This window comes from Haliotis rufescens, unplaced genomic scaffold, assembly GCF_023055435.1.
Source record: "Haliotis rufescens isolate VD_foot unplaced genomic scaffold, xgHalRufe1.0.p SCAF_27, whole genome shotgun sequence".
NCBI classification, from domain to species: domain Eukaryota; kingdom Metazoa; phylum Mollusca; class Gastropoda; order Lepetellida; family Haliotidae; genus Haliotis; species Haliotis rufescens.
Genome location: NW_025963968.1, coordinates 6507826 through 6535669, shown reverse-complemented (window position 1 = coordinate 6535669; position 27844 = coordinate 6507826). Strand labels below are relative to the sequence as shown.

Below are 27844 nucleotides of genomic sequence, written 5' to 3'. Positions count from 1 at the left end.
GAGTTGACAACAAGCCAGTCTACCAGTATCACAGAGTCAACATAGAGTTGAGAACGAGCCAGTCTACCTGTATCAGAGTGAAGAGTTGACAACAAGCCAGTCTACCAGTATCAGAGTGTAGAGTTGACAACAAGCCAGTCTACCAGTATCAGAGTGTAGAGTTGACAACAAGCCAGTCTACCTGTATCAGAGTGAAGAGTTGACAACAAGCCAGTCTACCTGTATCACAGAGTCAACATAGAGTTGACAACAAGCCAGTCTACCAGTATTAGAGTGTAGAGTTGACAACAAGCCAGTCTACCTGTATCAGAGTGTAGAGTTGACAACAAGCCAGTCTACCAGTATCACAGAGTCAACATAGAGTTGACAACAAGCCAGTCTACCTGTATCAGATTGCTGATGTAGAGCTGAGAACATGACCACTAAATGGACCAAGAAGTTTCAATCAAATACAGCGGATGAAGTTACAGCACAAATACTCCCACGAGATGCCAATAATAGGCAGCCATGATGAAAGTGTTTTCCAGACCACTGCTTCTGGATAATGTTTTATTAGGAAAAGCATTTTCCACACCACGTCTCCCAAGTAATGTGTGCTTTAAGGGCATGTTTTTTTTGTCTTTTTGTCTCACAGAATCTGATGTTATTACAAGTAGCTCAGTATAATGTTCTGGTGTTATTAGAAGTAGTTTAGTGTAAGGTTCTTCAGTGTAAGTTTCTGACGTTGTTACATTACCTCAGTGCAGGGTTTGATGTTATTATAAGCAGTTCAGTGTAAGGTTTGATGTTATTACAAGCAGTTCAGTGTAAGGTTTGATGTTATAACAAGTAGTTCAGTGCAAGGTTTGATGTTATTACAAGTAGCTCAGTGCAAGGTTTGATGTTATTATAAGCAGTTCAGTGTAAGGTTTGATGTTATTACAAGCAGTTCAGTGTAAGGTTTGATGTTATTACAAGCAGTTCAGTGTAACGTTTGATGTTATTATAAACAGTTCAGTGTAAGGTTTGATGTTATTATGAGTAGCTCAGTGTAAGGTTTGATGTTATTACGAGTAGTTCAGTGCAAGGTTTGATGTTATTATAAGCAGTTCAGTGTAAGGTCTGATGTTATTATAAGTAGTTCAGTGCAACGTCTGATGTTATTACAAGCAGCTCAGTGTAAGGTTTGATGTTATAACAAGCAGTTCAGTGTAAGGTTTGATGTTATTACAAGCAGTTCAGTGCAAGGTTTGATGTTATTACAAGCAGTTCAGTGTAAGGTTTGATGTTATTACAAGCAGTTCAGTGCAAGGTTTGATGTTATTACAAGCACTTCAGTGTAATGTTTGATGTTATTACAAGCAGTTCAGTGTAACGTTTGATGTTATTATAAACAGTTCAGTGTAAGGTTTGATGTTATTATGAGTAGCTCAGTGTAAGGTTTGATGTTATTACGAGTAGTTCAGTGCAAGGTTTGATGTTATTATAAGCAGTTCACTGTAAGGTTTGATGTTATTACAAGCAGCTCAGTGCAAGGTTTGATGTTATTATAAGCAGTTCAGTGTAAGGTTTGATGTTATTACAAGTAGTTCAGTGCAACGTCTGATGTTATTACAAGCAGCTCAGTGTAAGGTTTGATGTTATTACAAGCAGTTCAGTGTAAGGTTTGATGTTATTACAAGCAGTTCAGTGTAAGGTTTGATGTTATTACAAGCAGTTCAGTGCAAGGTCTGATGTTATTACAAGCAGTTCAGAGCAAGGTTTGATGTTATTACAAGCAGTTCAGTGCAAGGTTTGATGTTATTATAAGCAGTTCAGTGTAAGGTTTGATGTTATTACAAGTAGCTCAGTGCAAGGTTTGATGTTATTATAAGCAGTTCAGTGTAAGGTTTGATGTTATTATAAGTAGTTCAGTGCAACGTCTGATGTTATTACAAGCAGCTCAGTGTAAGGTTTGATGTTATAACAAGCAGTTCAGTGTAAGGTTTGATGTTATTACAAGCAGTTCAGTGCAAGGTTTGATGTTATTACAAGCAGTTCAGTGTAAGGTTTGATGTTATTACAAGCAGTTCAGTGCAAGGTTTGATGTTATTACAAGCACTTCAGTGTAATGTTTGATGTTATAACAAGCAGTTCAGTGTAACGTTTGATGTTATTATAAACAGTTCAGTGTAAGGTTTGATGTTATTATGAGTAGCTCAGTGTAAGGTTTGATGTTATTACGAGTAGTTCAGTGCAAGGTTTGATGTTATTATAAGCAGTTCACTGTAAGGTTTGATGTTATTACAAGCAGCTCAGTGCAAGGTTTGATGTTATTATAAGCAGTTCAGTGTAAGGTTTGATGTTATTACAAGTAGTTCAGTGCAACGTCTGATGTTATTACAAGCAGCTCAGTGTAAGGTTTGATGTTATTACAAGCAGTTCAGTGTAAGGTTTGATGTTATTACAAGCAGTTCAGTGTAAGGTTTGATGTTATTACAAGCAGTTCAGTGCAAGGTCTGATGTTATTACAAGCAGTTCAGAGCAAGGTTTGATGTTATTACAAGCAGTTCAGTGCAAGGTTTGATGTTATTATAAGCAGTTCAGTGTAAGGTTTGATGTTATTACAAGTAGCTCAGTGCAAGGTTTGATGTTATTATAAGCAGTTCAGTGTAAGGTTTGATGTTATTATAAGTAGTTCAGTGCAACGTCTGATGTTATTACAAGCAGCTCAGTGTAAGGTTTGATGTTATTACAAGCAGTTCAGTGTAAGGTTTGTTGTTATTACAAGCAGTTCAGTGTAAGGTTTGATGTTATTACAAGCAGTTCAGTGTAAGGTTTGATGTTATTACAAGCAGTTCAGTGTAAGGTTTGATGTTATTACAAGCAGTTCAGTGTAAGGTTTGATGTTATTACAAGCAGTTCAGTGTAAGGTTTGATGTTATTACAAGCAGTTCAGTGCAAGGTTTGATGTTATTACAAGCAGTTCAGTGTAAGGTTTGATGTTATTACAAGCAGTTCAGTGTAAGGTTTGATGTTATTACAAGCAGTTCAGTGCAAGGTTTGATGTTATTACAAGCAGTTCAGTGCAAGGTCTGATGTTATTACAAGCAGTTCAGTGCAAGGTTTGATGTTATTACAAGCAGTTCAGTGCAAGGTTTGATGTTATTATAAGCAATTCAGTGTAAGGTTTGATGTTATTACAAGTAGCTCAGTGCAAGGTTTGATGTTATTATAAGCAGTTCAGTGTAAGGTTTGATGTTATTATAAGTAGTTCAGTGCAACGTCTGATGTTATTACAAGCAGCTCATTGTTAGGTTTGATGTTATTACAAGCAGTTCAGTGTAAGGTTTGTTGTTATTACAAGCAGTTCAGTGTAAGGTTTGATGTTATTACAAGCAGTTCAGTGTAAGGTTTGATGTTATTACAAGCAGCTCAGTGTAAGGTTTGATGTTATTATAAGCAGTTCAGTGTAAGGTTTGATGTTATTACAAGCAGTTCAGTGTAAGGTTTGATGTTATTACAAGCAGTTCAGTGTAAGGTTTGATGTTATTACAAGTAGCTCAGTGCAAGGTTTGATGTTATTATAAGCAGTTCAGTGTAAGGTTTGATGTTATTATAAGTAGTTCAGTGCAAGGTTTGATGTTATTACAAGCACTTCAGTGCAAGGTTTGATGTTATAACAAGCAGTTCAGTGTAAGGTTTGATGTTATTACAAGCAGTTCAGTGTAAGGTTTGATGTTATTACAAGCAGTTCAGTGTAAGGTTTGATGTTATTACAAGCAGTTCAGTGAAAGGTTTGATGTTATTACAAGCAGTTCAGTGAAAGGTTTGATGTTATTACAAGCAGTTCAGTGTAAGGTTTGATGTTATTACAAGCAGTTCAGTGTAAGGTTTGATGTTATTACAAGCAGTTCAGTGTAAGGTTTGATGTTATTACAAGCAGTTCAGTGTAAGGTTTGATGTTATTACAAGCAGTTCAGTGTAAGGTTTGATGTTATTACAAGCAGTTCAGTGTAAGGTTTGATGTTATTACAAGCAGTTCAGTGCAAGGTTTGATGTTATTACAAGCACTTCAGTGTAAGGTTTGATGTTATTACAAGCAGTTCAGTGTAAGGTTTGATGTTATTACAAGCAGTTCAGTGCAAGGTTTGATGTTATTTTAAGCAGTTCAGTGTAAGGTTTGATGTTATTACAAGTAGCTCAGTGCAAGGTTTGATGTTATTACAAGCAGTTCAGTGAAAGGTTTGATGTTATTACAAGCAGTTCAGTGCAAGGTTTGATGTTATTACAAGCAGTTCAGTGAAAGGTTTGATGTTATTACAAGCAGTTCAGTGTAAGGTTTGATGTTATTACGAGTAGTTCAGTGTAAGGTTTGATGTTATTATTAGCAGTTCAGTGTAAGGTTTGATGTTATTATAAGCACTTCAGTGTAAGGTTTGATGTTAATACATGCAGTTCAGCGTAAGGTTTGATGTTATTTTAAGTAGCTCAGTGTAAGGTTTGATGTTATTACAAGCCCTTCAGTGCAAGGTCTGATGTTATTACAAGCAGTTCAGTGTAAGGTATGATGTTATTACAAGCAGTTCAGTGTAAGGTTTGATGTTATTATAAGCAGTTCAGTGTAAGGTTTGATGTTAATTCAAGCAGTTCAGTGTAAGGTTTGATGTTATTATGAGTAGCTCAGTGTAAGGTTTGATGTTATTAAAAGCAGTTCAGTTTAAGGTCTGATGTAATTACAAGTAGCTCAGTGTAAGGTTTGATGTTATTACAAGCAGTTCAGTGAAAGGTTTGATGTCATTACAAGCAGTTCAGTGTAAGGTTTGATGTTATTACAAGTAGTTCAGTGTAAGGTTTAATGTTATTACAAGCAGTTCAGCGTAAGGTTTGATGTCATTACAAGCAGTTCAGTGCAAGGTTTGATGTTATTAAAAACAGTTCAGTGTAAGGTTTTTATGTTATTATGAGAAGCTCAGTGTAAGGTTTGATGTTATTACAAGCAGTTCAGTGTAAGGTTTGATGTTATTATAAGCAGTTCAGTGTAAGGTTTGATGTTAATACAAGCAGTTCAGTGTAAGGTTTGATGTTATTATGAGTAGCTCAGTGTAAGGTTTGATGTTATTAAAAGCAGTTCAGTTTAAGGTCTGATGTTATTACAAGTAGCTTAGTGTAAGGTTTGATGTTATTACAAGCAGTTCAGTGAAAGGTTTGATGTCATTACAAGCAGTTCAGGATAAGGTTTGATGTTATTACAAGTAGTTCAGTGTAAGGTTTAATGTTATTACAAGCAGTTCAGCGTAAGGTTTGATGTTATTACAAGCAGTTCAGTGTAAGGTTTGATATTATTACAAGCAGTTCAGTGTCAGGTTTGATGCTATTACAAGTAGTTCAGTGTAAGGTTTGATGTTATTACAAGCAGTCCAGTGTAAGGTTTGATGTTATTATAAGCAGTTCAGTGTAAGGTTCTGACGTTGTTACATTACCTCAGTGTAAGGTTTGATGTTATTACAAGTAGTTCAGTGTAAGGTTTGATGTTATTACAAGCACTTCAATGCAAGGTCTGATGTTATTACAAGCAGTTCAGTGTAAGGTCTGATGTTATTACAAGCAGTTCAGTGTAAGGTTTGATGTTATTATAAGCAGTTCAGTGTAAGGTTTGATGTTATTACGAGTAGTTCAGTGTAAGGTTTGATGTTATTACAAGCAGTTCAGTGTAAGGTCTGATGTTATTACAAGCACTTCAGTGTAAGGTTTGATGTTATTATAAGCAGTTCAGTGTAAGGTTTGATGTTATTACGAGTAGTTCAGTGTAAGGTTTGATGTTATTATTAGCAGTTCAGTGCAAGGTTTGATGTTATTACAAGTAGTTCAGTGTAAGGTTTGATGTTATTATTAGCAGTTAAGTGCAAGGTTTGATGTTATTATAAGTAGTTCAGTGCAAGGTCTGATGTTATTACGAGCAGTTCAGTGTAGGGTTTGATGTTATTACAAGCAGTTCCGTGTAAGGTTTGATGTTATTACGAGCAGTTCAGTGTAAGGTCTGATGTTGTTACGAGCAGTTCAGTGTAAGGTTTGATGTTGTGATAAGCAGTTCAGTGTGTATTGCTTAGCCTGTATACGATAGAGCCTGTATCAAACCAGTGATTGATATCATGAGCAATGTCCCATGCCAGGGTATGATGACATGCAATGAACCAAGAGTCAAGCTGGTTGAACTGCAGTTGTGTTGCCATGGAAACAGCTGGGGTATCCCAGTTTGTATCCATCATGAATACAACACTGTTCCTGCAGGCTTGAAGTGTGCTCACAAACTTGACCAGTCACATGTGGAATACTCCCCAGCCCTGATGAACCTCATCTTACTCAAACCTTCAAAGTTGGTATCAAATGAGTTTCTTGATAAACACAAAGCATGATGTTGCAACTTCATGGAATAACTAAAAGCATCTGCTCACTAACAGGGTTAAATATATTTTTCTGTGAGATTGAACAGTCATGTAGCAGGTTTATTGACATTCTCAATTCCACCATGCCTTTGTAAACTTCCCAAGCCATGTAATACTGCTCCATGACAACTTCTAACCCAGGTCAAAAATCAATCTAAATCTGGCAATAACTGATTACATGGGATCCAAACTCTAAACATTTAGAGTTTCTACCATATGGTTATTTTAAAATTGCCAAAACCAATGAAAATTCGACTCAATCGATCTCTCAGTTTCTATTAAGCAGTGAAGATGGAGTGGACTTATGGACTACAAGTCCTTAATAAGCATTTGAAGTTGGAAGAACTCTGAAGTAGCCCTGAAATGTCCTAACAAAGAATAAAGAAGTTGCTATCCATAAAAAGTGTCTTGTATTTATGGACTACTATATACAAAGATGACAACCCAAAACTGACGCAATTTGGGTAAAAAAAAAAGTGCTTTGAACAAATTACAATTTTCATTGTAAGCTTGACAGAATGTATGGCCATGATAAAAACCAATCATCAAAGTGATCACCAACACTTCTCAAAATCAAATTTGTAAAAAAGGTAATTATTACATGATTAATAATTGATTGCATATGTGACAATGCCTGTAGCAAGATCAATACTTATCTATATTATTGGCAATGTTCCTTTGAAAGAAAAATGTAATATAGTTTTCTTCATTGTATTGACAGAATTTGGTTTGAAATGTCGTAATGACGCCTCCACAATAGTTATGGTTGACATGTCTGTTATTAGGAATCAGCGCCAGTGTGGTCTGTGATGTCTCCAGACCAACTAGCTGACAGAAGGGGCTACCACAACAACAATAAAACACTACAACTTACTGAGAATATCAGTCTCATCTATGATCTCTGATTGGATGATTTCCTCGATGACGTCCTCCAAGGTCACGACCCCAAGAATCTGATACCAAGGGTCGACATCTCCCTCGTTGCGTAGGTACTGTACTATGGCCATATGGGAGTTTCCTGCAAGACATGAACACGTGTTAGAGTTGTACAGACAGTGAGTGAGTGAGTGAGTATGGTTTTACGCCTCTTTTAGCAATATTCCAGCAATATCACGGCGGGGGACACCAGAAATGGGCTTCACACATTGTACCCATGTCGGGAATCGAACCTGGGTCTTCGGCATGACGAGTGAAGGCTTTAACCACTAGGCTACCCGACCGCCCCTTGTACAGACAGAGGTATTTAAAGTAGAACATTTATATTTTTCCCTACACCACACACTAAATCATACCCTTGTTTGTCACCTGTCACGATAATAAAGTTGCCCTATACGTACATGTAGCCTTCCACACTTTAGATGCTAGTCCGAAACACAAGAAAAAATATTTTTCACTCCAACAAACTTTATAGTAATTGTAGCAGCCCAAACATATCTTAGTCACATGATGGGATTCAAACCACAGACCTTCTGATGTGTCAAACACTTTGTCTGCATGACCAAAGACGTTAATCCTGCCAGCAAGCTACACCCTGCTACGCTGACAAGGTAAGGATGTCATCTGTGGGAGGACTCCACACCCTGCTACATTGACAAGGTAAGGATGTCATCTGTGGGAGGACTCCACACCCTTTTACACTGACAAGGTAAGGATGTCATCTGTGGGAGGACTCCACACCCTTTTACACTGACAAGGTAAGGATGTCATCTGTGGGATGACTCCATGCCCTGTTACACTGACAAGGTAAGGATGTCATCTGTGGGAGGACTCCACACCCTTTTACACTGACAAGGTAAGGATGTCATCTGTGGGATGACTCCACACCCTACTACACTGACAAGGTAAGGATGTCATCTGTGGGAGGACTCCACACCCTGCTACACTGACAAGGTAAGGATGTCATCTGTGGGAGGACTCCATGCCCTGTTACACTGACAAGGTAAGGATGTCATCTGTGGGAGGACTCCACACCCTGCTACATTGACAAGGTAAGGATGTCATCTGTGGGAGGACGCCACATCCTGCTACACTGACAAGGTAAGGATGTCATCTGTGGGAGGACTCCACACCCTTTTACACTGACAAGGTAAGGATGTCATCTGTGGGATGACTCCACGCCTTGCTACACTGACAAGGTAAGGATGTCATCTGTGGGATGACTCCACACCCTGCTACACTGACAAGGTAAGGATGTCATCTGTGGGATGACTCCATGCCCTGTTACACTGACAAGGTAAGGATGTCATCTGTGGGAGGAATCCACACCCTGCTACACTGACAAGGTAAGGATGTCATCTGTGGGATGACTCCATGCCCTGTTACACTGACAAGGTAAGGATGTCATCTGTGGGATGACTCCACACCCTACTACATTGACAAGGTAAGGATGTCATCTGTAGGAGGACTCCACACCCTGCTACACTGACAAGGTAAGGATGTCATCTGTGGGATGACTCCACACCCTGCTACATTGACAAGGTAAGGATGTCATCTGTGGGAGGACGCCACATCCTGCTACACTGACAAGGTAAGGATGTCATCTGTGGGAGGACTCCACACCCTTTTACACTGACAAGGTAAGGATGTCATCTGTGGGATGACTCCATGCCCTGTTACACTGACAAGGTAAGGATGTCATCTGTGGGAGGAATCCACACCCTGCTACACTGACAAGGTAAGGATGTCATCTGTGGGATGACTCCATGCCCTGTTACACTGACAAGGTAAGGATGTCATCTGTGGGATGACTCCACACCCTACTACATTGACAAGGTAAGGATGTCATCTGTAGGAGGACTCCACACCCTGCTACACTGACAAGGTAAGGATGTCATCTGTGGGATGACTCCACACCCTGCTACATTGACAAGGTAAGGATGTCATCTGTGGGAGGACGCCACATCCTGCTACACTGACAAGGTAAGGATGTCATCTGTGGGAGGACTCCACACCCTTTTACACTGACAAGGTAAGGATGTCATCTGTGGGATGACTCCACGCCTTGCTACACTGACAAGGTAAGGATGTCATCTGTGGGATGACTCCACACCCTGCTACACTGACAAGGTAAGGATGTCATCTGTGGGATGACTCCATGCCCTGTTACACTGACAAGGTAAGGATGTCATCTGTGGGAGGAATCCACACCCTGCTACACTGACAAGGTAAGGATGTCATCTGTGGGATGACTCCATGCCCTGTTACACTGACAAGGTAAGGATGTCATCTGTGGGATGACTCCACACCCTACTACATTGACAAGGTAAGGATGTCATCTGTAGGAGGACTCCACACCCTGCTACACTGACAAGGTAAGGATGTCATCTGTGGGATGACTCCACACCCTGCTACATTGACAAGGTAAGGATGTCATCTGTGGGAGGACGCCACATCCTGCTACACTGACAAGGTAAGGATGTCATCTGTGGGAGGACTCCACACCCTTTTACACTGACAAGGTAAGGATGTCATCTGTGGGATGACTCCATGCCCTGTTACACTGACAAGGTAAGGATGTCATCTGTGGGAGGAATCCACACCCTGCTACACTGACAAGGTAAGGATGTCATCTGTGGGATGACTCCATGCCCTGTTACACTGACAAGGTAAGGATGTCATCTGTGGGATGACTCCACACCCTACTACATTGACAAGGTAAGGATGTCATCTGTAGGAGGACTCCACACCCTGCTACACTGACAAGGTAAGGATGTCATCTGTGGGATGACTCCACACCCTGCTACATTGACAAGGTAAGGATGTCATCTGTGGGAGGACGCCACATCCTGCTACACTGACAAGGTAAGGATGTCATCTGTGGGAGGACTCCACACCCTTTTACACTGACAAGGTAAGGATGTCATCTGTGGGATGACTCCATGCCCTGTTACACTGACAAGGTAAGGATGTCATCTGTGGGAGGAATCCACACCCTGCTACACTGACAAGGTAAGGATGTCATCTGTGGGAGGACTCCATGCCCTGTTACACTGACAAGGTAAGGATGTCATCTGTGGGATGACTCCACACCCTACTACATTGACAAGGTAAGGATGTCATCTGTAGGAGGACTCCACACCCTGCTACACTGACAAGGTAAGGATGTCATCTGTGGGATGACTCTACGCCCTGCTACACTGACAATGTAAGGATGTCATCTGTGGGAGGACTCCACACCCTGCTTATATACTGAACATAAGTGGGGGAAGGTTCAGCCTAGGCCGGAACCTCATAACAAAGAAGTTGACATCCATAAATGCTCTTCCTTAAGACCAGACTGTTTGCAGAAGGGTATATAGAGGTTATCGCGCGAGTGTGTTTGGGGATGGTAAATATCCTGCATTAGGAATAAACATTGTATTTAGCGAGCCTTGGCGAGCTAAATACATAGTGTTTATTCCTAAAACAGGATATTTACCATCCCCAAACACACAAGCGTGATAACCTCTTTATCATATAATGTCATTCTTTAATTCTGTGTTACAAAAACGCTTTCCCTCTCTCACAAACATTACCGAATCATTGCGAGTTTTCCTGGAATGAGCGCATTAATATTTATTACGTCACAGGGTAAGTGATGTGTCAGTCGGACAGTGACAGTAGCCAATAGAGTTCCAACTGAAATCTCTTTTTTATACAGTTGCGAAGCAACATATACGCAAAACAACAGTTGTTTTTAATTGCCTTTCACGGCAATCCATCGGTCTGTCTGCTAGAGTAACTGCCCTTTGTCAAAGGGAAGCTACTCTAACCCTAGTCTATGAGACGTCACGGCCACGGACAGACGTTGTTGACAGTCAGTCTGTCCTGTCATAATGTTAAGAAGAGTAGTCAGATGTACACATAGCGACAAAACGAAACAGGGTAATAATTCAAACATATTTCGGCCAAATCCAACTTATTTTAATTTGTGGAGAAAGGTTCAAGCCGCAGAGGTCTACAAGCACAGATGTGGCTACTGATCTCGCTTAGGCTAGGCCTCGTGCCCTCGCAAAATTGTGTCGAAATTTATATCTCCAAAGTTACCAAAACTTATAAAATGCCTTAGCTTCGTCACAGTTAGTCATTGATTTTCAGTATATTAGACTGTTCTTTTGATAATGATAGCAAATATCTCTCTAGTATATCCAGATTCCCGATGGTTAAATCTGACTCGATCGCAGAATGACGAGGGCGACGCCATGTTTGTTTATAAACAGTGAAAGTAGTCCCTACTTGACCTTTCATATTTGCATCTCTATCCGCATATGACCCCAACGGATATCGTTTTTATCCGTTGGCTTTATCCTGCCGAGAGACCTACCCATCATATGATAAAGCCATATACCTGGTATTCAACCATTTGAGCTAATACCGACCTGTCTGCACTAAAGCACAGCCAAAATTCTGGTCTTGAACCAGTTGAGCTAATACCGGACTATCTGAAGTTGAGCATAGCCATGTATCTGATCTGTGACCTGTTGAGGTAATAGCGGACTGTCTGCAGTAGAACATAGCCATGTATCTGGTCTGTGACCTGTTGAGATAATGGCGGACCGTCTGCAGTAGAACATAGCAATGTATCTGATCTGTGACCTGTTGAGATAACAGCGGACTGTCTGCAGTAGAACATAGCCCTGTATCTGATCTGTGACCTGTTGAGGTAATAGCGGACCGTTGGCAGTAGAACATAGCGATGTATCTGGTCTGTGACCTGTTGAGATAATGGCGGACCGTCTGCAGTAGAACATAGCCCTGTATCTGATCTGTGACCTGTTGAGGTAATAGCGGACTGTCTACAGTAGAACATAGCCATGTATCTGGTCTGTGACCTGTTAAGGTAATAGTGGACTGTCTGCAGTAGAACATAGCCCTGTATCTGATCTGTGACCTGTTGAGGTAATAGCGGACTGTCTGCAGTAGAACATAGCGATGTATCTGATCTGTGACCTGTTAAGGTAATAGTGGACTGTCTGCAGTAGAACATAGCCCTGTATCTGATCTGTGACCTGTTGAGGTAATAGCGGACCATCTGCAGTAGAACATAGCCATGTATCTGGTCTGTGACCTGTTGAGGTAATAGCGGACTGTCTGCAGTAGAACATAGCCCTGTATCTGGTCTGTGACCTGTTGAGGTAATAGCGGACTGTCTGCAGTAGAACATAGCCATGTATCTGGTCTGTGACCTGTTGAGGTAATAGCGGACTGTCTGCAGTAGAACATAGCGATGTATCTGGTCTGTGACCTGTTGAGGTAATAGCGGACTGTCTGCAGTAGAACATAGCCATGTATCTGGTCTGTGACCTGTTAAGGTAATAGTGGACTGTCTGCAGTAGAACATAGCCATGTATCTGGTCTGTGACCTGTTAAGGTAATAGCAGACTGTCTGCAGTAGAACATAGCCATGTATCTGGTCTGTGACCTGTTGAGGTAATAGCGGACTGTCTGCAGTAGAACATAGCGATGTATCTGGTCTGTGACCTGTTGAGGTAATAGCGGACTGTCTGCAGTAGAACATAGCCATGTATCTGGTCTGTGACCTGTTAAGGTAATAGTGGACTGTCTGCAGTAGAACATAGCCATGTATCTGGTCTGTGACCTGTTAAGGTAATAGCAGACTGTCTGCAGTAGAACATAGCCATGTATCTGGTCTGTGACCTGTTAAGGTAATAGCGGACTGTCTGCATGTATGTCCTACATACAGGCAGGTCTCCATCCTATATTGCTACACATCCAGATGCAGTCCTGGTACAGCACCACTCAGACCTTCGGAAGACGTGCAATTAGGTGAAAGCTTCCTACTAAATAATGTAGACTACTGACTCATACATAATGACGCCTTATTTGATGAGAGATTATTTATTTATCATGGCAAGTAAATGCTAATTGTATTTCGAGGGTGTTCACCAAGATGAAACATGAAGATACTGGATGAGGCAAATCTGTCCGTGTTTTTTTCACCAATGTACATACACATCATCACATGCCATTCCACACTAATGAAGTGAGTGAGTGAGTGAGTGAGTGAGTGAGTGAGTGAGTGAGTGAGTGAGTGAGTGAGTGAGTGAGTTGGGTTTAACGCCGCTTTTAACAGTATTCCAGTTATATCACGGCGTGTCAGCTTAATGTGGGAGGAAAGCCCGAGGTGATGCAGGTCTCAGACGTTTACTTCGGTGAAACCCACGAGCATGGGTATGGTGCTGACAAACCTAGAAACATAATTGGGGCGAACCGGGATTCGAACCCACGATCATAGGTTTCTGGTGTGTCCAGGGGACGCAACTCTGCATAGCGAATCGCGGCGCCTTAGACGACTGGGCAACCCGTGCCCCCCGCTTCAGAAATGAGGATTTTTTCAAAGAATAGTCCAGAGCACTTAGTGTAAACCCTGTTTCACTGCTTCTCTAAGTGGCCTGTATAAGTTGGCATGCTGAACAAGGGAGATAGTTCTATGGAGATACAACTTCATTATTACAATGAATGTAACATTTCGGTGTAGATACACACACCGTTATCAAGCCGATGGTTCTGTTTGAACACAACAAAAATGTTCGCTATGTTGACATTTGCTCTTCGTCATATTCAGTTCCAAATTGTAGCAAAATTGAAGTCCTGAAAACTCAGAATTATAGCCCTCAAATGCTACTAGTCAATAAGAACTACCATTATTGGGATTTTAATGTCCTTATTAGGCTACACTAGCATGAATCTCAAAGGCTGATGAAGACACTTTTGCTCAGTTCCACACTTGCACTGACCGGGCGGTCGGGTAGCCTAGTGGTTAAAGCGTTCACTCGTCAAGCCGAAGACCCGGGTTCGATTCCCGACATGGGTACAATGTGTGAAGCCCATTTCTGGTGTCCCCCGCCGTGATATTGCTGGAATATTGCTAAAAGCGGCGTAAAACCATACTCACTCACTCACTTACTCACTTGCACTGACCCACCAAAACACTTCACATCAAATCAGATTGAATCAGATACCCATGGGGACAGAAGCCCAGCTTTATTCAGTGACAAATAACCTGCATGGGGAGGATGTGCTGAACCATCTAATTTGTCTTTAAAAAATACCAACCAACCCTAGGAAATGACACACTGAGTTTTCATTGATCATTCCGCAACACCTATTTTGATACTTTCTAATATCTGAACAGAGAGAGGCTGAGAGATGTGACAGCAATATATTACCGATTAAGTTGATAGTGTTTAATGTGTTGTTCAGAAGAGACAAGTCATTAGTACTCAATACTATCAGTTTCCTTTGCTTCCATACGTTGTGCTTATACATCATTTGATGTCTCAAACAGTTCCCTACTTTGACTTGTACCACATGTTCTCTTGCTTTTTCAGAATTGAATTGCCTTTGCATGTGTTTGTGATCTGTGCCACCCATGGGGCAGGATATGCTCATCTTTTCGCGAACACCTGGTGTCATCACTATTTGATAGTGATTCACACATTTTCATGATAAGGTTGGAATCATACAATAGACTCTGCTTTTAGCAGAGACTTCTTCTGAATATGGAAAGGGTTTTGTCGCTTTCATTTATAGAACAATAATACATGTCCAAATACATAATCCAAATCCAAAGAAATCTTTATGCTGACTCTCACATACTTTAACGTAGGCTAACACTCGTCGCACGGAACAGGGTCCAAGTGATTCCGCATTTTTATGAATGTTACAGGGAATCATGGGTAGACTGCTGACACCCACAGGATCAGAATCAGGTCAGTCAAAGACGAGAGGATGCTGCAGCGTTAGTAACAGTTTTAGACCACTAGTCCTCATAATGACAACATATAGAAAAAAAACTTAAAAAGGGCAAATATCTACTAGTCCTTAGGATACCTTACCTATTAATCAGTTTGGCGCAGATAGAACTAGTGCCAATTTCTAATGCTGTGCTGGGGTGGCCGTTTCCCCGTATATTATGCGTAAAGATTGACATTCAGTATCTCATTCGAAAATAATAAAACAACCTGGATGCTAACAACATAAAAAATATGGGTAATAAAACTTGTATTGATCTGGGAAGTATTCCCCATTATCATACACCCTCATCCTCATCCAGTTGCACAATAGTTCCCTCCCAGACATGTGGCATGCTGGATGCCTCCCTCACATAAATATTCACCACCATTAAAAGTTACTTACACTCACAGACAGCATATTCATCTTATTTAGCGATAATACAGTGAATTATTAACAAAACTCATATGCAGCTTTTATGCCTTTTTTTTTAAACTGATATACTTGAAGCGATAATGACAGTAACAGCCTAAGTGGTATATACGATGAATGATAGCCTGGTTCACCGATTCCTGGACAGTGTTTCCTTCACGAGACACTTCACAAACTCCAATGTTCTTGGCTGTTTGCCCAGTCCACAGCTATCTCTAAAAAGTGACATAGATGCCTATAGTCTGGCGACGTGGATCCAGCGGTTAAAGAATTTTGCAAAATGATGCAGTAATAACCGATAGAGATGATTTCAAACATATGTACTTATTTCCCAATAAATTCAAACTCATATTGAATTTCAGATTTTTATTATTTTCTTACCAAAGACATATAGAATTTTTGTAAAATGTCAAATCCGGTATTGATTTGTTCTGTTGGAGGCAATGTATACCAGACATGTTGCACTGATGTGTGATAACACCTTATACTGACCTGATCATTGGCCTGGGCCAATCAGAGCTGACTGAGAACATATTCTCAGGGCACAAAAGCCTTGTAATCCTAAACTTAATTCTTTATGGCCTCTGAAAGACTAAACGTACAATTAACTCAGATGAGGCTGTTCTCTGATAGAATGGATCACTTCCAGTAGAACCAAAATCAATATGTTTTAACAGGACAGATTATTTATCAAGGCAGGGCTGTAGAAAAAGGTATCTTTAGATTCAAATGCATTTCTTTTACACTCAATTTTCCATTTCTTTCTGTTTTAATTCAAACACTTTTCGACTTATTCCTTTATCTTTTTGGCAGTCTCGGAAGTTGGACTTATTTAATGCACTGGATCGGTGTATTTACTAATTTAGAGTTTTAGGAATGATGGAAAAGTACATGGTCAGCAGAAAGAGTACAAGTGCAGTAGGCAGGCAAAGAACACTAATTCATTTACGATAGTTTTATTTTAGTTTCAAGCAACAATTACAAACAATTGGTTGGATGAGATGAGGAATAGCTGAGTGGTTGGATGGTTGGAAGAATAGGTGAGTGGTTGGATGGGTGGGTGGGTGATTGGATGGGTCCAAGGATAGGTGAGTGGTTGGATGGGTCTAAGAATAGGTGAGTGGTTGGATGGTTGGGTGCAAGAATGGGTGGGTGGTTGGATGGGTGGGTGTTTGGATGGACGGAGGAATAGCTGAGTGGTTGGATAGGTGGGTGGTTGGATGGGTGGAAGAAAAGGTGAGCAAAATTCCAGCAAAATCATTGCAGGGACACCACAAAAAGGCTTTACACATTGTACCTGTGTGGGGAATCGAACCCGAGTTTTCCGTGTGACAAGCTAACGCTTTGAAAACTAGGCTATCCCACCAGCCCTGAAGGTGGAAGAACAGATGAAAAGACAGAAAAGCGGTTGAGTGGATGGATGACTATGAGTGAGTGAGGCGATGGAGGAGGGTGGACATATATTCATGGAAGTAGTTAACGCATCATTGGGAAGAATAGGAAATGATGCAGTTTGTTTTATCATTGTCCTCCTCGCAATGATGCAGACAATCCTTGTTCCTGGCACAGCATGACCTTGAGATCACAACTTACAAGGTACAGTAAACGACGGCTTTAATGGTATAAATTTTAATTTGTTATAAGCGTAGTTCGTCATAAGCATATAACAGCACATATACAGCAAATGGACGGGACCCAAAGACAGTTTGTCATATATCCGTCAGTTCATCATAAGGGTGTAAACGTAGTTTACTGTATTCATTGACCAGTCACACGCCATGACTTTACGATGTCAGATGTTTACCCTTCACATTCACACATAAGTTATTTATTCCATAAGACACGCAGCTGTTTGGTTGTCAACAAGTCAACAGTTAATTACATATATAAAGTCAAATCACAACCAGGAATAAAAGGGATATATACTCAAATCACAACCAGGAATAATAGGGATATATACTCAAATCACAACCAGGAATAAAAGGGATGTATACTCAAATCACATCCAGGAATAAAAGGGATATATACTCAAGTCACATCCAGGAATAGGAGGGATATATACTCAAGTCACATCCAGGAATAGGAGGGATATATACTCAAATCACAACCAGGAATAAAAGGGATATATATTCAAGTCACATCCAGAAATGGGAGGGATACCTGTCACAACCAAGAACGTAAGTGATTTACAACCAGGCATATGAACGATATGGCTTGTATCAACAGAAAACCACACAAGCCCGCCCAATCAATACAGGCAATTATCCCTGACAGAGAGAGCCAGACCCGCCGGTCCTGCCATTACAGGCAGACAATACCTGCAGCCTTCTTAATGACTGAAGACCATCATCAACCCAGACGTACCAGCCACTTCCTCTAATCTGCCCTTGGTCGTTCGGGTGGTATCACAAACTGGATGTATCGATGTATCAGCTATGTCTTCTGGGCATTCCTCGACAATTACATGTACATACCTGTATATGCATAGGTATTCAGAATGTTCACAGGAGACACATTTGTTTTTTCGTTTGTTTATAGTTAATGCCGCACTCAGTAATAATCAAGATATATGATGTCAGTCTGTAAATAATCAGGTCTGGACCAGACATTCCAATGATTGACATCATGAACATCAATCCACACAATTGGGATACGATGACATGCATCAAACTGAATATCGTTCCTATAGCTTTTGGCATTACAGAAACATCCTCATGCGGGGGACAACTGGCATTATATAATTCAGTAGTGTGGAATACCCACGAGGGGTTCAATGCCATGTTCTGACGAGTTGGCAATTCTTCATAGCCTCATACAGCCTCACAATGACCTAGTGAAGTTTGTTAGCAATGTTCCAGCAATTTCATGACAGGGGACACAAGAAATGGCCTCGACACATATTCATACAGTTGGGGGAGATGAGCAAACGATCTTACCACTGACCCACCCATGCCTCTACTTACAGTGAGTGTCTGTTCGTCCGCAGACCTGATGTGCATGTGAGTACAGTGTTCAAGATTAAGCATGGAAGTCAAAGGGTCAGTGTCATTGCCATAATGTCTGTAAAATAATTGAGTCTGGGCCAGACAATCCAGTGATTGACATCATGAACATCGATACGATAACATGCATCAACCAAGTCCACAAGTCTGACCACCCTTTTACAGCAAGCATGGATAAACGTCTGAGACATGCATCACTTTGGGCTTTCCTCCCACATCCTAGGCAATATGTCCGCAGGACAGACAATTGAGAGCATGTGGTATTAAGGGACCCATCTTGACCTTCAGTCTCCAGGACGACATTGTCGTGACATGTTAGTGCTGACGAAGCAGCTCATTAATGGGGAAGTGAGTGAATAGGTTCCTCATCACTGAGGGATGTTGAAACAAGAAACAATTCAATGTCTACCAGATGACAACAGATGTAACATTAATGATATAACACTACTAACTACAGACAGAGGAGGAAGTGTTCTATAAAGACTTAATGAACAATATTGATTGTCGAAGTCTCTTGTGCCAAGAATGTCCGTGACATTTGGTGATGAAACCGTCACACATCTACAGATGGTGATGGATCAGTCGTTACCTACACTAATAGTAAAACAGGTGCCTAGCTCAGCTAGGTGTGTTAAGGTAATAGATGGTGATGGATCAGTCGTTACCTACACTAAAAGTAAAACAGGTGCCTAGCTCAGCTAGGTGTGTTAAGGTAATAGATGGTGATGGATCAGTCGTTACCTACACTAATAGTAAAACCGGTGCCTAGCTCAGCTAGGTGTGTTAAGGTAATAGATGGTGATGGATCAGTCGTTACCTACACTAATAGTAAAACAGGTGCCTAGCTCAGCTAGGTGTGTTAAGGTAATAGATGGTGATGGATCAGTCGTTACCTACACTAATAGTAAAACAGGTGCCTAGCTCAGCTAGGTGTGTTAAGGTAATAGATGGTGATGGATCAGTCGTTACCTACACTAATAGTAAAAGCAATAACTAACTCTGACAGAACGTGAATATTTACAAGGCACTGAACAATCTTGTTAGCATTAAGAAAAAAGAATGAGTGAATATCGTTTATATTGCTTCTTGCATCACTCTAACATGTTCATAGAGAGGACACCTGGCATTATTCAAGGCAATAGCTTTGAATAAGCACAAGGGGAATCTCCATGTTCGGACAAGTTAGCAATTCTTCATAGCCTCATACAGGTCAAGAGTGTGCTAGTGAAGTTTGTTAGCAATTTTCCAGCAACATCATGACAGGGGACACCAGAAATGGCCTTGACACATTGTCAACTATTATTGTCTGAAGAGGCGACTAATGGGATCAGATGGTCAGGCTCGCTGACTTGGTTGATGCATGTCATTGATCCCAATGGCGTGGATCGATGCTCATGTTATTAATCACTGGATTGTCTTGTCCAGACTCAATTATTTACAGACCGCAGTCATATAGCTGGAATATTGCTGAGTGCGGCGTTAAACAACAAACCAACCCTCCTTGACACACTGTACTCATATGCAAAATCGAACCTGGTAGTTGGGGGAGATGAGCAAACGATCTCACCACTGGGCCACCTATGCTTACTTACAGTGAGTGTCTGTTCGACCACAGACCTAATGCAGGGATAATTCTAGAGTGGGGCCTTGTGCTGTTAGTCACTAAATTTGAAAAAAAAGACCCACATTTTCAAATACAATGGGGCACTTTAACATTGTGCTGTATGGGCAAGTGTGGATGTACCTCTGGAATATTTGAACTTTTCACATAAAGGGCCCATTGCTGTGAATCCTGCTAATGTGAGTACAGTGTTCAAGATAAAGCATGAAAGTCAAGGGGTCATTGTCATTGCCCTGATGTTAAATTAATAGATTTGGTTACTTTGGTAGCAAACCGCAAAGACCCCAGGAACCTCCTTAATCTGTGAGTGAATGAATGCTGTTTTATGCCACAGTCAGCAATTCTTGCTAAATCAAAGTGGCATGGACAAGGCAACACATGTTGAGCAATGGCACATGTCGGAAATGATGGGGAAATGATTAAACACATCATGCCGTGTTATCCAGGTCACACATCATATCTCGCTTCCTTGTATAAACAGTCGCATACACAGATTACATTCTGTACTTAATGAGGTAATCAAACAACCACAAATCTTCATCCTGGCAAGGCAAACATCATCAAAACCACACGATCTCTTCAATAGGTGCAAAAAGGTTTTGAGTCCGTAGATTCTGTTGTATGCTTATAGACTATTATTATTTTGTTTTGTTTGTTGCTTTACACCACACTGCTATATTCCAGTTATATGACAGCGGTCCGTAAATATGAGTCTGGACCAGTCATCTGGGCATTCCTCAACAATAACATGTACATACTTGTATATGCATAGGTATTCAGAATGTTCACAGGAGCGACATTTGTTTTGTTTTTTGTTTATACTCTCAGTAATAATCAAGATATATGATGTCAGTCTGTAAATAAACGAGTCTGGACCAGACAATCCAATGATTGACATCATGAGCATCGATCCACGCAATTGGGATACAATGACATGCATCAACCAAGTCAGAGAGCCTGACCACCCGATCCCGTTAGTCGCCTCTTACGACAAGAATAGTCACTTTTTACAGCAAGCATTGGTTGATGAAGACTAATTCTACCCTGGATCTTCATGGGTCAGACTATTATAAGATGACCTTAGACAAAAATATTTTATTGGACAGGGGCTTCTAACAAGTCTAAGTCACAGAATGTCTCTTTATATCCATGTCCAACACTACCAAAACAAAAGACACCTGACAGTGAGTGTCACTGCCTGAACTGCCTGGAGAGGCTTGTCACTGATACCCGATGTGAAAACAACAGATCAAAGGAACCAGCAACAGATTCGCTGTGAGTGTAACCACCTAACGAAAACAATAATCACCCCAATAATGCCTGTCTCGGCACGTCCACACAACCATCTCCCCAGAAGCACAGGCGAAAACGATACAAAACCAGACGAGTTCGTCACCAACAGATTAGCAGAAGTTTGCGATCACTCCGAAATAACAACATTTGTTATGATTCCGTCTTCCTCCAGCTTTACAGATACGGGCAAACCTGATTGACAGAAGATCAATGCCAATTGTACATCCAATTCTATTACCAGTATTGACCACTGCAGAGAATTACAGCCTTGTACAATGAAGCCAATTATTTCATAGCTTTTGTCTTCAAAGTCTTTATTGGCTGTTGATTAATGTTATTGTCTGAAGGTGCAGATGGGATGCTGGTCCTTCCGGTGCAGGAACCATGTGGTGGAGTGTCACGCTGTATCCCAGCAGGATGGACACTCGACATAAGACAGCCAGAATTCCGGGAATGTTTTAAGGACATCATGAATCAATTTGTTTTGTCAAAGTATTTTCGCCAAGAACATAAAAGCTTAAGTATCTTTAAGATGTTCTGCAATTTTTTTTACTCAGAGAAACACAACGGTTGTTGCAATGGGTTTCTAATTAACCCTCAACATAAGCATTGCTACAGAGGTTTTTTTTCTAAAATTCAACATAATATATTTATAAGTAAAATTGATGTTTGTAACCTTTCAAGAAGATTTATTCACTGTGTTTGTGAACATATGCCTTCGTTATTAATCCTGCTAAGGTACATTATACACAGTACGGGTAGCCTAGAGGTTAAAGCGTTCACTCGTCACGCCGAAGACCCGGGTTCAATTCCCGACAAGGGTACAATGTGTGAAGCCCATTTCTGGTGTCCTCCGCCATGATATATGCTGGAATATTGCTAAAAGCGGCATTAAAGCATACTCACTCACTCAGTGCATATTATCATGGAATTGTTTTATCTTTAAATTTTTGTCTTTGATGGTGCATCATGCACAATCAAATCAATGACAAACTAGCCATGTTAAGAAAGAGGGTTGTGTTCTCAGGTGTCTGCTGAGCCATATTTCTTCGGTCAAGTTTGCAAAACTCATCTCACAGCATCCCCTACAATTGTTTTTAACTTCATGGCATATCACTTGAGATCTCAAACCTCATGACATATTATTATTTGAGATCTCAAGCCTCATGACATATTATCACTTGAGATCTCAAACCTCATGACATATTGTCACTTGAGATCTCAAACCCTTATGACATATTATCACTTGAGATCTCAAACCTCATGACATATTATCACTTGAGATCTCAAATCTCAGGACATATTAATATTTGAGATCTCAAACCTCAGGACATATTATTATTTGAGATCTCAAACCTCAGGACATATTACTATTTGAGATCTCAAACCTCAGGACATATTATCACTTGAGATCTCAAACCTCATGGCATACATATATCACTTGAAACCTCATGACATATTATCACTTGAGATCTCAAACCTCATAAGATATTATCACTTGAGATCTCAAACCTTATGACATATTATTATTTGACTGTTTAAACCCATGACATATTATCCCACTTGATTGTTAAAACCACATCATATATCCACATATGCTGCCTCAAATTGAGGCAACTAGAATAGCCAGGATAACTGAGGACTAAAATAATAATTCATTAGTATGATTGATTGTATGGTTTAGATACAAACATAGTCTTTAGCATTGCACCCAAACTACCCCTAATCTGTCTCCTTCCCATCACAAGTTATAACAAGTAATTATTAATTGATTACTGACTGATATAACATGGGACAATGCCTGTAGCTAGGGTCTGGTGTGCTGTCCCATTTCATGAAGGTCACAAGAGAGAGTGAGTGAGTTGGGTTTAACGCCGCTTTTAACAGTATTCCAGTCATATCACGGGGTGCCAGCTTAATGTGGGAAGAAAGCCCAAGTGATGCAGGTTTCAGACGTTTACCACTTCGGTGAAACCCACGAGCATGAGAATGGTGCTGACAAACCTAGAAACATAAATGGGCAAACCCACAATCACAGGTTTCTGGAGTGCCCAAGGGACGCAACTCTGCATAGCGAATCGCAGCGCCTTAGACGACTGGGCCACCCATGCCCCGAAGGTCACAAGAAGAAGGCCTTCCTTCAATGTGGAGAATAAAATTCTCTGGCATGTGACTTCAAGCCAACACTCCTACCACTGGGCCAACCATGCCCTGAAGGTCACAAGAAGAAGGGCTTCCTTCAATGTGGAGAATAAAACTCTCTGGCATGTGACTTCAAGCCAACACTCCTACCACTGGGCCAACCATGCCCTGAAGGTCACAAGAAGAAGGCCTTCCTTCAATGTGGAGAATAAAACTCTCTGGCATGTGACTTCAAGCCAACACTCCTACCACTGGGCCAACCATGCCCTGAAGGTCACAAGAAGAAGGGCTTCCTTCAATGTGGAGAATAAAACTCTCTGGCATGTGACTTCAAGCCAACACACCGACCACTGGGCCACTGTTACTACCATCATCATCGGGTCGATGTAATTCTCATGCACATGCATCACAAGTCAGTTATAACACCCGATATGATAGCAACCAAGTCCTTCTTTATACTGAATGTGAAACAGCCAGATGCTATACAATATTCATATTCCTGAGCAAACTGCACTTGCGTCATGAGTGATGGGAAGTGTTCAGAGGGCTTGATTAAGGAGATAAACATTCTGTTTGTGTGCGTTATTGAATCGTCAATGCCTGGAAATTACGCATTTAAATTATCCTGCATCAAATACTCCATAACACACAAATTTACTGCCTTTATTCATTGGTCATTTAGACTAAATATTAAATTCTTAAGATTTTATTATGTCACATCAGCATTTTTGTACCCACTACTGTATCAGCAATGATTAAAATTAAGAATGAAAGTCAGGTGTTGTTTCTAATAACCCTAAGCTTAAATACTCATGGTCCTGTGAGGAAGCCCTATTTGTGCTTCTATGGTTTTCAGCACCACACTCGCACTCATGGGAATTCACCCAAGTGGTAAACTTCTGACTTTCCTCACTCACCTGCCTAACAAACTTTTCACACTCTCAATCACTACCAACTCCCAACCACCCAACAAACCGTGACCCAATGAACCAACCACCCACCCAATGAACCAATCACACAACCAACCACTCACTCGCTCACTCCTAACACTCTATCTATCTAAAGTAAAAGTATACAACAATGTTTCAGAAGCTATACCAGACGTCTGGTCTGAAGCTAGAATATCTGCCCTATCGACAATTCACCAGTATACAACCACATTTCAGAAGCTACTCAGACGTCTGTTCTGAAGCTAGAATGTCAGCCCTACCCACAATTCACCAGTATACAGCCGTGTTTCAATTGCTACACCAGACATCTGGTCTGTTCTGAAGCTAGAATGTCAGCCCTACCCACAATTCACCAGTATACAGCCATGTTTCAGTTGCTACACCAGACGTCTGTTCTGAAGCTAGAATGTCAGCCTTACCCACAATTCACCAGTATACAGCCATGTTTCAGAGGCTACACCAGACGTCTGGTCTGTTCTGAAGCAAGAATGTCAGCCCTACCCACAATTCACCAGTATACAGCCATGTTTCAGTTGCTACACCAGACGTCTGTTCTGAAGCTAGAATGTCAGCCCTACCCACAATTCACCAGTATACAGCCATGTTTCAGATGTAGAGATGTGACACTTCTGAAGCCAGAATGTCAGCCTTACCCACAATTCACCAGTATACAGCCATGTTTCAGATGTAGAGATGTGACACTTCTGAAGCAAGAATGTCAGCCCTACCCACAATTCACCAGTATACAGCCATGTTTCAGATGTAGAGATGTGACACTTCTGAAGCAAGAATGTCAGCCTTACCCACAATTCACCAGTATACAGCCATGTTTCAGATGTAGAGATGTGACACTTCTGAAGCAAGAATGTCAGCCTTACCCACAATTCACCAGTATACAGCCATGTTTAGGATGTAGAGATGTGACACTTCTGAAGCCAGAATGTCAGCCCTACCCACAATTCACCAGTATACAGCCATGTTTCAGATGTAGAGATGTGACACTTCTGAAGCAAGAATGTCAGCCCTACCCACAATTCACCAGTATACAGCCATGTTTCAGTTGCTACACCAGACGTCTGTTCTGAAGCTAGAATGTCAGCCCTACCCACAATTCACCAGTATACAGCCATGTTTCAGAGGCTACACCAGACGTCTGGTCTGTTCTGAAGCAAGAATGTCAGCCCTACCCACAATTCACCAGTATACAGCCATGTTTCAGTTGCTACACCAGACATCTGTTCTGAAGCTAGAATGTCAGCCCTACCCACAATTCACCAGTATACAGCCATGTTTCAGATGTAGAGATGTGACACTTCTGAAGCCAGAATGTCAGCCTTACCCACAATTCACCAGTATACAGCCATGTTTCAGATGTAGAGATGTGACACTTCTGAAGCCAGAATGTCAGCCCTACCCACAATTCACCAGTATACAGCCATGTTTCAGATGTAGAGATGTGACACTTCTGAAGCAAGAATGTCAGCCTTACCCACAATTCACCAGTATACAGCCATGTTTCAGATGTAGAGATGTGACACTTCTGAAGCCAGAATGTCAGCCCTACCCACAATTCACCAGTAAACAGCCATGTTTCAGATGTAGAGATGTGACACTTCTGAAGCAAGAATGTCAGCCGTACCCACAATTCACCAGTAAACAGCCATGTTTCAGATGTAGAGATGTGACACTTCTGAAGCAAGAATGTCAGCCCTACCCACAATTCACCAGTATACAGCCATGTTTCAGATGTAGAGATGTGACACTTCTGAAGCCAGAATGTCAGCCCTACCCACAATTCACCAGTAAACAGCCATGTTTCAGATGTAGAGATGTGACACTTCTGAAGCAAGAATGTCAGCCGTACCCACAATTCACCAGTAAACAGCCATGTTTCAGATGTAGAGATGTGACACTTCTGAAGCAAGAATGTCAGCCCTACCCACAATTCACCAGTATACAGCCATGTTTCAGCGGCTACACCAGACGTCTGTTCTGAAGCCAGAATGTCAGCCCTACCCACAATTCACCAGTATACAGCCGAGTTTCAGTTGCTACACCAGACGTCTGGTCTGAAGCTAGAATGTCAGCCTTACCCACAATTCACCAGTATACAGCCATGTTTCAGATGTAGAGATGTGACACTTCTGAAGCAAGAATGTCAGCCCTACCCACAATTCACCAGTATACAGCCACGTTTCAATTGCTACACCAGACATCTGGTCTGTTCTGAAGCTAGAATGTCAGCCTTACCCACAATTCACCAGTATACAGCCATGTTTCAGCGGCTACACCAGACGTCTGTTCTGAAGCCAGAATGTCAGCCCTACCCACAATTCACCAGTATACAGCCATGTTTCTGATGTGACACTTCTGAAGCTAGAATGTCAGCCCTACCGACAATTCACCAGTATACAGCCATGTTTCAGACAATTCACCAGTATACAGCCATGTTTCAGACAATTCACCAGTATACAGCCATGTTTCAGACAATTCACCAGTATACAGCCATGTTTCAGACAATTCACCAGTATACAGCCATGTTTCAGAAAATTCACCAATATACAACCATGTTTCAGATGTAGAGATATGACACTTCTGAAGCTAGAATGTCAGCCCTACCAACAATTCACCAGTATACAGCCATGTTTCAGACAATTCACCATTATACAACCATGTTTCAGATGTAGAGATATGACACTTCTGAAGCCAGAATGTCAGCCAAGCCAGCAAGACCCATGAAATGAGAGCCTCTCTGTCCCCTGCAGAGATTCCCTGGTAACACGAACCAGCTAGTGTCACGTGTAAACTAGATTTCTTGTTTATGTTGTAGAATAGCTTCAGAGCAAGCCTCATATGAAATATATTTGAAAAATATTGATTTAAAGTTAGTTCAGCAAAGTCACGATACTGGAAGGTAAATGTTGTGATGATGTGCCTAAGTTAGAGTGTGACAACATTAATAAGTAATGGCGATAGGTACTGGCGCTGGTAATATTCCTGCCATATAGCCATAGCAGCCAGCAAATAATCAAGTCATGAAACAGTGCAAAACAGGTGCTTGATATCATGAGCAACATTGAGGAGTTATGGTTTAGGGGTTTGGTTCATGCAGAGGCGATCAGTAGCTTGTCTAATAAGTAATGGCGATAGGTACTGGCGCTGGTAATATTCCTGCCATACAGCCATAGCAGCCAGCAAATAATCAAGTCATGAAACAGTGCAAAACAAGTGCTTGATATCATGAGCAACATTGAGGAGCTATGGTTT

At 41.1% G+C, this 27844-nt stretch overlaps 1 protein-coding gene across 1 annotated transcript in view; it reads right to left on the bottom strand.

Moving 5' to 3' along the window:
- LOC124115921 (metal transporter CNNM4-like) overlaps positions 1-27844 on the bottom strand; it is a 105379-nt gene that overhangs the window by 27814 nt on the left and 49721 nt on the right. Inside the window, exon 2 of the mRNA XM_048402612.1 lies at positions 7279-7422. Within this exon, the coding sequence (XP_048258569.1) occupies positions 7279-7422 (144 nt within the window). The remainder of the gene's footprint in view (positions 1-7278; positions 7423-27844) is intronic.